Source organism: Onychomys torridus, chromosome 2, assembly GCF_903995425.1.
Source record: "Onychomys torridus chromosome 2, mOncTor1.1, whole genome shotgun sequence".
Taxonomy (NCBI): Eukaryota; Metazoa; Chordata; class Mammalia; order Rodentia; family Cricetidae; genus Onychomys; species Onychomys torridus.
In genome coordinates, this window is record NC_050444.1 from 13,670,047 (window position 1) to 13,686,889 (window position 16,843).

General features: G+C 41.6%; 1 protein-coding gene and 1 non-coding gene across 3 annotated transcripts in view; one reads left to right on the top strand and one right to left on the bottom strand.

Moving 5' to 3' along the window:
• The window catches only part of Virma (vir like m6A methyltransferase associated), a 71,651-nt gene extending 55,426 nt beyond the window's left edge, over positions 1 to 16,225 (top strand). For both annotated transcript variants that reach the window (XM_036177668.1, XM_036177669.1), the window contains exons 17-24: positions 643 to 775; positions 5,668 to 5,820; positions 6,256 to 6,416; positions 7,874 to 7,970; positions 10,791 to 10,957; positions 11,676 to 12,007; positions 14,981 to 15,124; positions 15,891 to 16,225. In XM_036177668.1, coding sequence (XP_036033561.1) covers positions 643 to 775; positions 5,668 to 5,820; positions 6,256 to 6,416; positions 7,874 to 7,970; positions 10,791 to 10,957; positions 11,676 to 12,007; positions 14,981 to 15,124; positions 15,891 to 16,048 — 1,345 coding nt within the window. In that variant the 3' untranslated portion in view covers positions 16,049 to 16,225. The remainder of the gene's footprint in view (positions 1 to 642; positions 776 to 5,667; positions 5,821 to 6,255; positions 6,417 to 7,873; positions 7,971 to 10,790; positions 10,958 to 11,675; positions 12,008 to 14,980; positions 15,125 to 15,890) is intronic.
• On the bottom strand, positions 1,867 to 1,968 carry LOC118578983. The gene has a single exon (XR_004944360.1). It is a non-coding gene; the product is annotated as a U6 spliceosomal RNA (small nuclear RNA).
• Positions 16,226 to 16,843: the final 618 nt, after the last annotated feature.

Below are 16,843 nucleotides of genomic sequence, written 5' to 3' on the forward strand. Positions count from 1 at the left end.
TTGTTTGTGAATAAGAGACACCTAAGTTATGTCTTTATGTTTTTTAAATGGTGAAATAAATTATATTCTGAACTTAGTTGTTTCTCATACTAATTTTATATACTTAACATTTTGATACATTCTCTCTCTCTCTCTCTCTCTCTCTCTCTCTCTCTCTCTCGTGTGTGTGTGTGTGTGTGTGTGTGTGTGTGTGTGTGTGTGTGTGTCTTGTTTCCTTTCAAGACAGAGCCTTATCAATGAAGCCCTGGTTGGCCTAGAGAAACAGTTCTCAACCTGTGGGTTGTGACCATCTTTGGGCATCAAATGACCCTTTCACAGGGGTCACATATCAGATATCCTGTATACCAGATACTTACATTACAATTCATAATGGTAGCAAAATTACAGTTACGAAGTGCTAACAAAATGACTTTATGGTTAAGGGTCACTGCAACATGAGGCGCTATTAAAGGGTTAAAGGGTCACAGCATCAGGAAGGTTGAGAACACTAGCCTAGGGCTGTTTCCTCTTGTTTCTACCCTCTAAGAACTGGAGTACACGCGTGCTCCGCCGTGCCTACCTGGTCCTCTTGGTTTTCTTCACAGTTCTTACTAGCTCTGCTGTTGTTGCCTTTAATTAATTAATTAATTAAATTAATTCCAGCTCTCTAAGAAAAAACAGTAGTGCTCTGCATGCTTTGCTGAAGCGAGTGGTCGGCACCTTCAGTAAGGACACAGGTGAGCTCGCATCCTCGTTTCTGGAATTTATGAGACAGATCCTCAACTCTGATGCAATGGTAAGCGTGCACTTACTTACTTATTTATTTGTTTGTTTGGTTTTGGAGACAGGGTTTCTCTGTGCAGTTTTGGTGCCTTTCCTGGAATTCGCTTTGGAGACCAGGCTGGCCTCGAACTCACAGACATCCGCCTGGCTCTGCCTCCCAAGTGCTGGGATTAAAGGCGTGCACCACCATCACCCGGCATATTTATTATTTTTATTGGATTTCTTTAAAACATTACAAATGTCACAGGCTAAAAAATTACTTCAATTAAAAAAAATATCTTGGAACATAGAGAATGCTTTTTTCATCTCACTATTAAGTAAAATGCTATCCAAAAGATAGAACGGCTGTTTTGCTCATGCTTGTTCAAATTTGATTCAGACTCTTCTGTAGTGATTTCCTAAGTCTTAGTGGTTCATATTCTAGAAGCCTCTGCCTTAAGAAGTACTTAGGGTTAAATAAGTTTAGTAGTGTGGAACTTTATTATACATACTAATAGATTGTTAGAAACTCTGAGTTCCTGTGTGCTTTTATTGCACAATAATCTAGCTTTGCATAAAAATACTGGTAGTGTGTGTGTGCGCGCGCGCGCGCGTGCATGTGTGTGCATGTACACATCTTACGGGTCACTACATACTATTCAATACTACTTTAAGAAATTCAGCTCACACTTAGAATTATTGTTTAGAAAGTTGTAAAGGATCTTTTACTTCAGGGTTATAAAACACAAAATTCCTTGAGAAAAATGTAGGTTAACTAGCTAGTGTGTTTTCTTTTTTCATGTAATCTGTCTAAGGCTCTTTGATTGACTTTCTTGTCTAGACATCATCCTCCAATTTCGTTGACAAATTTTTTGCCGTTCTTGGTGGTTCTGATCCTGTTTGATTCTTTTTATGTGAATTGTTGGTTCCAGTTTGTTATATTTAGTGAGGGTTTTTATGTTTGTATTCATAAGGGATCTTGGTCTGTAACTGTCTTTTCTGGTTTTTGGCTTCATTGAGTAAGCTGGAAGTTAGTGATGGGTTATCAATTCTTATTTATTTGATACACTTCACTAATGAGCCATTTGGGGTCTAGGCTTTTCTTTTTAGGAAAGCTTTATTCTTTGTGAAATGGAATGCTTCACGGATTAATGTATCACCTTGTGGTATGGCCATGCTTATCTTCTCTGTGGTTCCAATTTTAGAGAATGTTCTGCTGACATGAGCCCCTTTATTCTTTAAAATTCTAATTTAATTAAGTCTATTCAGATCTTTCTAAGCCTAAGACGCTTTTTCATCCTTTTCAGAATATATTTTTCAGCCGGGCAGTGGTGGTGCACGCCTGTAATCCCAGCACTTGGGAGGCAGAGGCAGGTGGATCTCTGTGAGTTCTAGGCCAGCCTGGGCTACCAAGTGAGTTCCAGGAAAGGTGCAAAGCTACAGAGAAACCCTGTCTCGAAAAGCCAAAAAAAAAAACAACATATTTTTCTGTGTTCATTTTCAGTAGCTGGTGGCATATAGTTGTCCTTAGTATTTTCTTAACAAACTCAAAATTTCTAGTAAGCTGTCTGCCTTTTTGTTCCTGATTTTATAATTTGAGTCTTCCTCTTTGTGTGCTACTTGGTGTTGAACCTGGGGCCTCATGTACTAGGCAGAGCGCTCTCTGTATCCCTTCGTCTTTCTTTCTTTCTTTCTTTCTTTCTTTCTTTCTTTCTTTCTTTCTTTCTCTCTCTCTCTCTTTCTTTTCTTTTTCTAAGTCTGGCTACATATTTGTCAGTTCTGTTGATCTTTACAGTTTTGTTTTCTAAAGACTTAGTTAATCTGATCCACCCATGGTCCCAACAGTAGATAATTCCAGAAATAAATAGTTTGTTTTAAAACCACACTTACCTGTCTGGGTCCATCCTGTAGCACATGAGTCATCCTGTGTCCAGCCAACTGCACAGGGTGGACTGTTCACCTGTTAGTCATTTAATAGCCATCTGAGTGGTCCTAGTGGCCCTTTGGGTACCTGCCTGTGGCTCTCTTCATGATAATTGTATTTCATAAGTTTGGGAAGTGTGCGGCCTTAATTCTTCAGATATTCTTCCCTCCTCTTTTGGACTCCTGAAATATATATTGAGAGAGGGAGAGAGAGGGAGAGGGAGAGGGAGGAGTGTTTGTGTGTGTGTTAAAATGCCATGTGTGGAAGTTAGAGGATCACTTATGAGTGTCTCTTCTCTCCTTCCCCTGTGTGGGTCCCTGGGATTGATGTCAGCACAGTGAGGCTTTTCTTTCTGGCCCTTCTCCTGGATGCTTAATCTAGTCTCTTCATGATGTTGATGGTGCCCTACAGATCTCTGAGGCTGTTTACGGTGCTTCATCTTTTGTGTTTCTTCCTTTAAAATTGTATGTGTGTTGCTGGAGATTGAGCTCAGGTAGGGCCTAGCACATGCTATGCAAATGTTCTACCACTGAACTACATCCTCAATCCTTTTCTTCTTCTTTTCTTTTAAGATAGGGCATCATTGAGCTGTCTAGGCTCTCCTTGAACTTGTGGAGCCCATACAGCCTTACATTTGCTGTCTTCCTGTCTCTGCCCCCAAGTAGCTTGGATTATGTTATGCTTGGCTTGTATTGCACAGTTTAATAGATAAAATGTTTGGCAGATGAAATTTATGATGGCTTCAACATGTGTTTAATGTAACGTCCATTTTTCTGAAACAACCCAGGAGTTTAGTTTGTAAAATACTTAACCATTGTTACTGCTTACCATCATATTGTACATACAGAAAACTTCAACATAAGCTACATTTGACCCTCCATTTTCTTTCTTGCCTTTTTTTTTTTTTTTTTTGAGACAAGGTTTCTTTGTGTAGCCCTGGCCGTCCTGGAACTCATTCTGTAGACCAGGCTAGCCTTGAATGTAGAGATCTGCCTACCTCTGCCTCCTGAATGCTGGGATTAGAGGGGTGCACTACCACTGCCTGGCTATTATTGGCCCTCCGTTTTCTAAGACTTCATTTAATTAGAAGGAAGTGGGGTTTTTGTTTTTGTTTATTTTTATTTATTATGTATACAATGTTCTGTCTGCATATATTCCTACACCCTAGAAGAGGGAACCAGATCGCTTTATAGATGGTTGCGAGCCACCATGTGGTTGCTGGGAATTTAATTCAGGACCTCTGGAAGAGCAGTCAGTGCTCTTAACCTCTGAGCCATCTCTCCAGCCCAAGTGCATTGTATTTTATGTGTTGTATTTGCTTGAAGACTTTCTAGGGACTGAGAGTGTAATTTCCAGTGGAGCCCTTGCCAAGTTTGTGTGAGCCCTGGGTCTTACCAATAAGCCAACAAGCATACTGGTTGGGTTGGCTCTTAAGGACTGAAGTATAGAATCTTTCTGTTTATGAGGGTTGTCTAAGTAAAACCTTCACTCCTTCAGTGCATTCTGTTTAACTTGTTTATCCTTTCCCTAATAACACACGGATTAGCTAATTCACCATTTCCCAGCAGAGAGTAGAACTGTGGAACCAGTGGTTGACTGATTTCTCTTTAAAGCCAGTGTCTTCTTCCTATACAGCGTAAGCTGCTTCCTCACTCTATTGTTCTCTGAAAAGAGCAATTGCTCCTCTAGGCTCATTGTCAGATCGAGTAGGTTTTGTTAAGAATACTCTTCACTCCATAGCCCAGTTTGGTGGCACATACTTGTAGTCCCAGCAACTAGGAAATGGACGCAGGAGGACCAGTGCAAGGGCATTAGTGGCTACATAGTTGAGTTTGAGGCAAGCCTGACCTACGGGAGACATTGTAAATAATAATAATAATGATGATGATGATGATGTTCATTTAGCTTTTCACATTTAAGTATTTATAGGATAATTGTTACTAACTCCAAACAAAATTTTGAATGTTTATGCCATTAAAAATACTGAATCTTTAGAGTTGGAGAGATGGCTCAATGGTTGAGTACATACCACTCTTGCAGAGGATCTGGTTCTCAGCACCCACATCAGACAGCTCACAACTGCCTATCACTCCAATTTTTTGTTGTTGTTTTGTTTTTTGAGACAGGGTTTCTCTGTAGCTTTGGAGCCTGTCCTGGATTTCTCTCTGTAGACCAGGCTGGCCTCAGACGCACAGAGATCCACCTGCCTCTGCCTCCCACGTGCTGGGATTACAGGTGTGTGCCACCGCCATCTGGCTTGTGTGACTCCAATTTTAAGGACTCTGATACCCTCTCCTGGCCCTCAGGGGTTCCTGCATGCATATGGTATACATAAACTTACAAAAACTCACTCAAAACTACTAAATCCTGCATTAGGATTAGTGGGGACACTTTTATTTAGGGGCTTAACTCCTGGTAAAGCATAATTCATTTTGTGTCATTTTAAAATAAGGGATATTAGATAGACTAGCAACTGCTGTTTGGCATGTACATAACTATCTAACATGCATTTTGTGTGTGTGTGTGTGTGTGTGTGTGTGTGTGTGTGTGTGTATGATTTTAAAGTAGAAAATACTTATTTTGTCCAGTGGGTCTTATATATGATAGTTGCTGTTTTTATTGCCTGTATTGTTTTGAGAGATATAATTCAATTTCCTTCAGTTCTCTGTTCTTGTAGGAATCTTCCTGGCTCAAGTATCAGTTACCTGTCTTATCAGGTGCCAATATAAATACACCAATATTTATGGCTATAAAATATTTTTTGAGAAATATGTATCAGTAATTTAAATATATGTGTTTACCTATTTATTTTATTGCTCTTATTCAAAACATTTCCACTTTCAGTAAACTTAAGTCCCTTTTAAAACTAGCCATTTGTTGTGTTGTAAAAGTTATAACATTGAGGGGCATGTTATAACAAATGGTTGAAATAGAGGAATAAACGTAGAAGCATCTTTGTAGATTTCTTGTTGTCAAACTTATGTTGTGTGTGACATTTGCAGGGCTGTTGTGGAGATGATAGTGGTCTCATGGAGGTGGAGGGTGCTCACCCGCCCCGGACGATGAGTATTAATGCCGCAGAGTTAAAACAGCTTCTACAGAGCAAAGAAGACAGTCCAGAGAGCTTGTTCCTTGAACTAGAGAAGCTTGTTTTGGTAAAAAGAAAACTAGAAAAAAATACTAATAAACCAGTGTACCTTCTCAGTGTGACTAGTACATGCTTTCCATGTGACCTTTTAAAATAATAGAACAGTTAGCTGGGTATTTATACCCACCAGGTAACACCTTGAAATGATAATTTGCAGTACACTTCTCCATCATGTTATGAATCTAATGAGTAAACAAAGGAAGTATTGTTTGAATTGTTTGTTTTTGAATGCAGGATGCCTCTGCTGCTGTTGTTTAGAAAGAAATGACAAGGGTTCTTTTTTTATTTGAACATACTTGATGTTAAGTTGATGACTTCTGTATGGTATTCCAAATTTTTAGTGTGGTATAATTCTACCTTTTTTGCTACAATCAGTAGATTGAGGTGTAAGTGCTCAGTTTTTATTTGCTCCTGTCTTCTCATTGCTTATTTTTGTGTCTAGGAACATTCAAAAGATGATGACAGTCTGGATTCTTTGTTGGATAATGTAGTTGGCCTGAAGCAGATGCTGGAGTCGTCAGGTGATCCTTTGCCTCTCAGTGACCAGGATGTAGAGCCCGTACTGTCAGCTCCAGAGTCCCTGCAGAATCTATTCAACAACAGGTAAAGGGAGCAGGACTTGAGCTTTAGATTATTTAAATAACGGCTGCTAGACTTGGGTCAGCAAACTTTTTTGTACAGTGTTTGTAGGCTTCCTACAGCCTCTTGCATATTTTATAGTTTCTTGTTGTTGTTTGTTTTGCTTTTTTTAAAAAAAAATACACATACTATGCCAGGCATACAGACTATAAAAAAAGGCTGACAGAACAAGATTGATTGATCTTGACCTCCGAGAATGTAGGACTTCTTTTTTGTGGTTGTTTATTTGGAAACAGGATTTCTTGCAGCATAGGCTGGCTTAGAATTTGTGATTCTCCTGCCTCAGCCTTCTGACTACTGGAATGATAGGTGTGACCCACCATACTCAGCTGAAGGTATCAATCTCTTAACTTTTGGAACATTATAGCCTTACTGAGCATCCAATGTGGCATAGTCTCTATATTTAGAAATTTTAAATATTATCAGTTTCTGTTCATACTGGTACAGTGCTACGATCAACCTGCTTTTTTGGAAATAAAGCCAGGCTCTGTTTGATTTACTGAAATCCCCAAGCCTATTAGAGCGGGATTTTTTTTTTAATCTTTTATTTATTCTCTCATATAATATATCCCGGCCACAGCTTTCCCTCCCTCCACTCCTCCCAGTTCCCTCCCTCCAACCTCTTCTCTCCCCCAGATTCATCTCCCTCTCCAACTCCCATCTCCTCGCCTCCCTGTGCTCCACCCCCCCAGAAAAGAGCAGGCCTCTTGGGGACATCAGCTGAACACAGTACAAGAAGATACAATAAGACCAGGCACAAACCCTCACATCAAGGCTGGGCAAGGCAATCCAGGAGGAGAGAAAGGGTCCTAAGAGCAGGTGAAAGAGTCAAAGACACCCCCACTTCCACTGTCAGGAGCCCCCCAAAATACTAAGCTAGCAACCATAACATACATGCAGAGGTCCTAGCACAGACCCCTGCCAGCTCCTTTGTGATTTCTGCTTTAGTACCTGTGAGACCCCATGAGCCCTGCTTAATTGATTCCTCAGACTGTGTTCTCATGGTGTTCTCAAACCTCTCTGGCTCCCATAGTTCCTCTGCCCCCTCTTCAGTGGGGTTCCCTGAGCTCCCAGGGGAAAGACTGGATGGAGACCTCTAACCTGGACTCTCTCTTTGCCTAATGGTTGTTTGTGGTTCTCTGCATCTGCAGTCAGCTACTGGAGGAAGCTACTCTGATGAGGATTGGACTAGGCACTGACCTCTGAGTACAGCAGAACATCATTAGGAATCATTTCATTGCCGCCCCCACCCCCAGTGGATTATTTTAAAACTTTGGTTTTTAAGGATACCTGATTCTTGAATAGGTTTTGGATGGATTAAAGGCTAATCTTATTAGTCCTTATTATTCTGGAGAATAATAGTTTAGTTATGTCTTCTATAGCTTTTACTCTTTTAATCAAATGCTTTTTTCATATTCTAGGACTGCATATGTGCTAGCTGATGTCATGGATGATCAGTTGAAATCTATGTGGTTTACTCCATTTCAGGCTGAAGAGATTGATACAGACCTAGATCTGGTATGAAGGATTTTATTACTAACTTACAGTAAAAGATATTTCTGTTTGTTTCTTGGTGTGTTGGTAGTATTCTAACAGTTTATATAATATACTCTTAAGGTCCATCTGAGGGCAAATTTGTGTTATTTCTGACAGTCACCCACCTACTGAGATCTAGACCTCTCTTTTTTTTTTTTTTTGCTTTTTGAGACAGGGTTTCTCTGTAGCTTTGGAGCCTGTCCTGGACTAGCTCTGTAGACCAGGCTGGCCCTGAACTCACAGAGATCTGCCTGCCTCTGTCTCCCAAGTGCTGGGATTACAGGCGTGCGCCACCACCACCCGGGTAGAACTCATTATTTTTATACTGCCTATTTTGCTTCAGTCTAGTTAGTAATTTGTATTTTGAGATTGTGATGAGGGAAAAAACATCACATTCTTGTACATGTCCTCTGAAGCACATGGTCTCTTTCTGCTGCTGGGACACAGAGTGACACATCTGACACAGAGCTGTTTGCTCCTCACTGGGTTCAAGGATGGAATGGTGTGGTCTCTCCCCTGGGAACCTGTAGAGTGTATTATAGTGTTAATGTAATTGATGTTCGGAAGCATAATGCTAAAGATTCAAAAGTGTAAAGACCGGCTGTTTGGTGCTTCTCAGAGGGGCATTTCTATAGAATTTTACCCACATCTTACTGCACTTGTATATTGGTTATTTTATCAACGAAATCTACTCGTGTTCGTGAACTGAAAGAATGAAATCATTTGTATTTAAGATATGTTTAGTGTACTGAGAGTTGCTTTTCCTTTACGGAAAAAATACAGATAACTAAAATTACATTAAGTGATTTATTTTTAGTATAAATTTTTTAGTGATTCATTAGAACTATACTGTCCAGCCAGGCAGTGGTGTTGCACGCCTTCAGTCCCAGCACTCAGGAGGCAGAGGTAGGCGGATCTCTGTGAGTTCGAGGCCAGCCTGGTCTACAGAGTGAGTTCCATGAAAGGCACAAAGCTACACAGAGAAACCCTATCTCGGGAGAAAAAAAAAAAAAAAAAAAAAAAAGAACTGTGCTGTCCAGTAAACTCTGAATAGGGTAGAAATGCTCTGTGCTTTTCTGCCTTTGGTATAGTAGCCAGTAGCTTTGTGTGACTGTTGGAAAGTTAAAATTTAGGTAGTGTGACTGAAACACTGAATTTTGGTCAGGCATGGTGGCTTACACCTATAATCTCATCCTGAGAAGTCAGGCAAAACATCTGTGAGCTCAAGGCCAGTCTGGTCTACACAGTGAGTTCCAAGCATGCCAGGGCTGTACATGATAAAAACCTGTCTCTTAACAAAAAGCACTGAATCTTATTATAGTTGAATTTTAATTAATTCAAATTCAAATACTCACACATGGGAGCTGGAGAGATGTCTCAAAAAAAGAATTAGAGTACTTGTTGCTCTTGTAGAGGACTCACCTTTAGCACCTAACACCTATATAGTCCCTCACAACTACCTGTAACTCCAGTTCTAGGGGATCTAATGCCCCCTCCTGACCTCTGTGGGCACCAGGCATTCATATACATGCAGGCAAAACACTCATACACATATAATGTAAATAAATAAACCTTAAAAAGAAAACCAAACCTCACATGTAGTTGAGGGCTAAGTTACTAATTATGTAGTTGGAAGTTTCTGTCCTGCCCACCAGTTCCTGAGTACCCAGCAGCTGCTTCCCAAGTAATTGACTCGGAGGCTTCATATTACTTAGAAATGCTCAGCTGGTAGTTCAGGCTTATTACTAACTAGCTCTTAGACTTTAAGTTAACTCATAATTCTATTTATGTTTAGCCATGTGGCTTGGTACCTTTTCTCAGTAAGGTATTCTCGTCTGGCTTCCTCTATGTTTGACTGGTGACTCCTGACTCTATCTTCCCTTTCCCGGAATTCTCCTAGTCTGGTCACCCCACCTATACTTCCTGCCTGGCTACTGGCCAATCAGCATTAAACCAATATGAGTGACAAATCTTTACAATGTACAAGAGCATTATCCCACAGCAGTATTAGGCAGTATAATTTAGAAATATTTGTGTGAGAAGTTGTTCTTCTTCAGCTCACACTTGAAATTCGAGCACTAAGGTGACAGAGGCAGGATAAATGCTCCAAACTTGAAGCCAGCCTGGACCGCATAGTCCTTGCCAGGCCACATTGAGCAATAGACAAAGACCTTGACAAACAAAACAAGACAGGCTAGAAAGATGGCTCAGAGGTTTAAAACACTAGCTGTTCTCCCAGAGGTCCTGAGTTCAATTCCCAGCAACAACATGGTGGCTCACAACCATCTGTAATGAGATCTGGTGCCCTCTTCTGGAGTGCAGGGATGCAGAACGCTGTATATACATAATAAATAAATAAATCTTAAAAAACAAACAATAACAACGAAAAACAGGATAAATCCTAAGCTTCCCCTTTCGTATATGGTATTCTGGTGTGTGTGTGTGTGTGTGTGTGTGTGTGTGTGTGTGTGTGTGTGTGTGTGTGTGTGTGTGTCTTTTTCAAGACAGGGTTTCTCTGTGTAACTCTGACTGTCTTGGAACTCACTCTGTAGACCAGGCTTGAGATCCTTGCTTGAGTGCTGAGATTAAAGATAAATGCAACTTTGAGGAGGAATGCTGTAATGAGTTGAATTCCTAAGGCTTTCTGTTGTTGTTAATACCAATGATGTTGCTTTCTGAAAAGATAGAGGTAGATTTACAATCAATTTACAGTGAGAGTGAAATAGAGTGTGTAGGTAATGGCTGTTTGTAGTGAAAGTTACATAAACTTTAATGTATTTTATTTTACATTTGTGACTGCAGGTAAAGGTTGACTTGATTGAGCTCTCTGAAAAGTGCTGTAGTGACTTTGATTTGCACTCAGAATTAGAGCGCTCATTTTTGTCAGAACCGTCGTCTCCAGGAAGAACCAAGACTACTAAGGGATTTAAACTTGGGAAACATAAGCATGAGACTTTCATAACTTCAAGGTAAGGTCCACGGAAGATCTTATTTTAAGGTAGACACATAGGCCAGGCGGTGATGGTGCACACCTTTAATCCCAGCACTCAGGAGGCAGAGCCAGGTGGATCTCTGAGTTCAAGGCCAGCCTGGTCTCCAAAGTGAGTTCCAGGAAAGGCGCAAAGCTACACAGAGAAACCCTGTCTCGAAAAAACAAAAAAAAACAAACAAACAAAAAAAAAGACAGACACTTATCTGTAGTGCCCCCAAGGCCTCAAAGTCAAACAGATCTGTCTGCCTCTGCCTCTGCCTCTGCCTCTTGAGTGCTGATTAAAGGCGTGAGCACCTTGGCTGGCATAATTGTAGTAGTTTTTTAAAGTGAGTTATTTGTCAGGGTATGCATGGCGCGTTATGTGGTTCTTTTGTTGCTGTTGTTGCTGGGGTTTGAACCCAGGACGTTGTACTTCCTGATTGCTCCGAGCTGTCTTTAGCCCTCTTTGTCCTGTTCTTCCTTTGAGCCAGAAGCAGATGCACTGGATTGATTAAAAATGTTAGTCTTATCAACTAACAAGCATACTTAGTTTGTTATATCATCATAGAAAATAATATTACTGGAACAGTTCCTGTAAGTGGAAGCAGCAAACAATGAAACTCCATTTTTAGTATTGTAAAGATGGACTGTAACGTAACATTTCCACTGGAGATCTGAGAAAGAAAGTTTCTCACAGAGTGCCTTTGTCTTAACAGTGGGAAATCGGAGTACATTGAGCCTGCCAAGCGGGCTCACGTTGGGCCGCCCCCAAGAGGCCGGGGCCGGGGTGGATTTGGACAGGGCGTTCGGCCCCATGACATTTTCCGCCAGAGGAAACAGAACACGAGCAGGCCGCCATCTATGCATGTGGATGACTTTGTAGCAGCTGAAAGTAAAGAAGTAGTCCCTCAAGATGGAATACCCCAGCCGAAACGGCCACTCAAAGTGTCCCAGAAGATCTCCTCTCGGGGTGGATTTTCAGGCAATCGAGGAGGGCGGGGCGCTTTCCACAGTCAGAACAGGTTTTTCACACCGCCTGCTTCAAAAGGTAACTGTGTTATGTCTCCCAGTGGTCTGGAGGGTGGAGTAGTGACTATGTGACCAGAGAGAAGAGGTTCAGACAACACTGCTCTCGTTGCAGTCAGCCCCTCTGGTACTGTCTGCAGAGGGCTATTGAATAGGGGTAGAAATGAAACAAATCTCTTGTTTACTTCCCTTTGATAGGTTGTACTTTAGTTTTTGGTTTGTCTGTCTCTTCCTTCCTTCCTTCCTTCCTTCCTTCCTTCCTTCCTTCCTTCCTTCCTTCCTTCCTTCCTTCCTTCCTTCCTTTTTTCCTTGACACAAGGTTTCTCTGGCTGTGTATCCCCAGCTATCTTGCAACTTGCTTTGTAGACCTAACTAGCCTCTAACTCAGAGAGATCAACCTGCCTCTGCCTCCTGAGTGCTTGGATTAAAGGTGTGCACCACCAGCACCTGGCTTTTTTTTTTTTTTTTTCTTCTTTTCTTTTTACTATTTTCCTTTTTACATTAGAAAAAAATTTTTTTGAGGCAGCGTCTCACAGTGTACCGTTGACTGGTCTGAAACTCATGTAGTTCGTCTTGAACTCAGAGATCTCCTGAGTCCTGGGATTAAAGGAATGCATCACCACACCAACTTGAAAACATTTTAATATATTTTATTTCTGTGGGTATTTTGCTTACATATGTGTCTGTGTACCACATGTGTGTCTGTTGCTCAACGAGGCCAGAAGAGGGCATTGGATCCCCTGAAACTGGAGTTACAGGGGTGTGAACCACAATTTAGGTGTTGGGAATGGAACCCTGTCCTCTAGAAGAGCAGTCAGTCCATTTAACCCTGAGCTATCTCTCTAGCTCTTACAATGAAAATTTTATATATCTTTCCTGAGTAATACACAGAAACCATTTTCACAATTATACTTCTTACATTTTGATAAGATTGCTCTGTATAGTTCATCTCTTGCTTTTCTTACCTAGTTTCTTGTCTTTTCTGTTTTGCATGCATCTGTGGTATGTATATGTGTGTGGATAAGGGTCAGGTTGATATTGGTTGTCTTCCTCAAATATTCTCCACCTTATAAATTGACACAGAACCTTTCATTTGACTCCGGGACTTGCTGATTCAGCTAGGCTAGCTAGCCAGCATGGCCTAGAGATCCCCTATCACTGCCTCTCAAGTACTGGCATTACAAGTGGCTGTCTATGCTTGCCCACCATTTATGTGTGTGTTAGGGATCCAGACTCAGTTCCTCATGCTTTTGTAGCCTGCTCTTTCCCCTCTGAGCCTTCTCCCGGACTCTCTATATTCTTCCGAGACAGGTTGTTGCTATGTGTTTGAAGCCAGCCTGGGACTCATAGTCCTGCCAGCCCTCCTCTTCCCAGTGCTGACCCTGCACAGAGCTGGGCACACACTGCCATACATGGCTTATGTGGTTTTCTCCTTTCTTAAAACCAGTTGTGTGTGTGTGTGTGTGTGTGTGTGTGTTTGTACACGTGCACATATGTGTATATGCATGTTTTCAGAGTCCAGAGTAGGCCAGCATTGCATTCCTTGGAACCAGGGTTACAGGCATTTAGGAGCTGCCCAGCATGGGTGCTGGTATTTGAAGTCTGGTCCTCATGGTTGAACCACAAGTGTTTTTATCTGCTGAGCTGTTTCTCCAGCCCCTATATTTTTCTTCATGTTGTATTTGGTTTATTTTAAGTTGTCTTGAGTTTAGAAACTGATTATCTTACAGATATCACTCCTTTGTTGTTATTGTTTTGTTCTTATACAAAGTTTTGCTATTTAGCAAGATTCATGCCAAACTTGTGATCCTCTTGCTTCAGCAGGTACTGGAATTACAGGCATATACCATGACACTGGTTTCAGAGATCAGTCTCTTCTCCTCTCTTCCCTCCCTTCTTCCCTCCTCCTCTTTTCTGCTCTCCTTCTCTCTTGCTGTCTCGTTCTCCCTCCTCTTCACTTCCCTCTCTCTTCTCTTTCACACTCTATTTTATTTGAGACAGGGTCTTAGGTATCCTTTATGTATTATATGTATGGAAGCTGGCTTTAAATTCAGTATGTAGTCAAAGAAATCTTGTCTTCTTTACCTCATGAGTGTTGGGATGACAGGCTACCACAACCCAGCCACATTCTTTACTGGTGAACTGATAGCATGTTTTCATATCTGCTGAGTTAGGAGCGTATGAATGAAGAGTTTGTATTAATAGCAATCATGTATACACAGGACATCAGGAACTGTTTTCTGTAGTTGGAAGTCTTCTTGTGTCCCGCCTGGCCCTGCAGCCGCTCAGACCCAAGTAAACACACAGAGGCTTGTATTATTTACACACTGTATAGTCTATGGCAGGCCTCTTTCTAGCTAGCTCTTATCTTAACCTATAACTATTGATCTGTGTATCACCACATGTTCCATGGCTTTACCTGCATCACATTACATGTTGCTCCTTGGGCGGTGCTGGGCGGGATGGTGTCTCTTCCCTTCTGCCTTTCTTCTTCCTGTCTATCTGCTTGTATTTCCTGCCTGCCTCTAAGATGCCTTGCCATAGGCTAATACAGCATTTTTTTATCAAGCAACACATATTCACAGCATACAGAAAAACATCCCACAGAAGTTCTCAGAACTTCATCTAGTACTCTTGTGCCAACCCCAAGGTGTAGTTCTATCAGACCCACTTTAAAGAAGGGACAATGTAAGGGACAGAACTGCTGTTTGAACATGACAGGCTGGCACTGCAGTCACCTGCTTTTAACCATTGTGAGATGCTGTTCAGCGTACAGACTTCCATCTTCTGTTCCATCACTTCTGAAGATTAAAGAAAGCCTGTGAGGGGTGATGCTGAGTAACCTGTAACCTCCACACTCAGAAGATGAAGGCAGGAAGACTACAAGTTTGAAGCTGGTTTGGGCTCTGACATGGCAAGACCCTTTCTCAGAAACCCCCAGCAACAGAAACAATCCAAGTATGAACTCAGTTTTGATTGTATTGTTTTTGTTTAGGGAACTACAGCCGTCGGGAAGGAACCAGAGGCTCTAGTTGGAGTGCTCAGAATACTCCTCGAGGAAATTACAATGAAAGTCGTGGAGGCCAGAGCAATTTTAACCGGGGTCCTCTTCCACCATTGCGGCCACTGAGTTCTACAGGTACGTGCTCCTCCACTTGTTCCTGCTGAGGGCCCTTCTCTTCAGATTGTGAAGGCCATTTGCTTCTGTTATGGGAGAGATTGTTTCAATGTGTTGATTATTTTGGAGTTAGATTTATATCAGGGAATGAAATTTAACTGTTAGCATAAGTAATGTCTCATGATGATAGGGCATATTTAAAAAATAAACCAGTTGTTATGGTGTCTTTTTAACTGCAAAGTATTTTGATAGCAGAGGTAGGATCATTATGGTAGATACTGTTCAGTGCACAGTATTATAAGCATAGAACCTTTTTTCTACATTACTACTCAAGTGTAGGATTCTTGTCAAAAGTAGCTTTGGTTTTAAATGAGCACTCTAAAATGAATTCTTTTTTAAAAAGACCCTGTGTGTAGGTATGTGTAGAGGGGTGTGTATGTAGGTGTGGGTGTAGGGGTGTATGTGTATAGGGGTGTGTGTGTGTGTGTGTGTGTGTGTGTGTGTGTGTGTGTGTGTGTGTAGAGGGGTGTGTCTATGTAAGTACCTGAGGAGGGCCAAGGAAGGCACTGGATTCCCTGGAGCTGGAGTTACCTGACAGGTGCTGAGAAGGCATGGAGGGCCCGTCCTCTGAAAGAACAGCAAAGAAACCACTGAATTACCTCTCCAGCTCTAAAATGAGTTTTATTTGGGATATAATTCTCAAAAATCATAGCTTGCCTATTTAAAAGTGTAAGAACCAATACAAGAGAAAGGATGGTTGAACTAAGTGGTCTTTTTTCTCTTCTAGGCTACCGCCCGAGTCCCCGAGACCGTGCCTCTAGAGGCCGTGGGGGACTGGGACCTTCCTGGGCCGGCACCACCAGCGGCAGCGGGGGCTCCAGAGGAAAGTTTGTTAGTGGAGGCGGCAGTGGGCGAGGTCGCCATGTGCGATCTTTTACTCGGTAGACTTGGGAGTACCCCAGGTGAATGAATGGACATTTCCTGAGGACAAAAAACACTGACGGACCAATTTAGACTTAGCAGTTATATCTGGAGACATCTGAGAGAATATTTTTATCTGAAGAAAGCAGATTTTGTTTGATACTTAACGAGATTTCAATAAAAATCCAAACTTTGTATGTATGTTTGTATATATTTTTCCCATTTTTTATATGGTATTTATTTAGAAAATTTCTAGATAGAAAGAGAAAAAACTAAATGACTTGTTTTGTATTTTTCTTGCTTATACAATGATATTCCCACACTTTCTTAGCCTGTGACACCCTGTAGTGTTTCAGCCATCTCTCAGTGTCCCCAGCCAGAAGCAACCGACATGTCCAAACAGCCGAGGACTTGATGCCGTCACCACTGGCTCTGGATGCTGCTCGATGCCTCATCCTGGAACAGCAGCCGTTCCTGGCCGGGTTTCTCGAGCAGTACTGCTTATCAAACTGCTGACCATTTGTTACAAATATGTGCTGTCGTGGGAAGTCACACAATGTTCTCCAACGCTGAAAATGTGAACTACCTCAAATCAGTAGCTTGTGTGCTGTCCGGCCGAGCTGCACTCATCACCTGAGAAGTGGAAACACTGGCGCTCACGCTTTAACAAGGTGCCCACCATGCAGTTGAGGAAGCGTAGCTGTCCAGAAGAAGAGAAATACTTCTTCAGCTTTGGACCTACTGTTGCTGCGTTATTATATAGCTATTTAAAGCCTAAGATTGGGCTTATCCTAATATTGTTATTTTGGCAATCAGAAG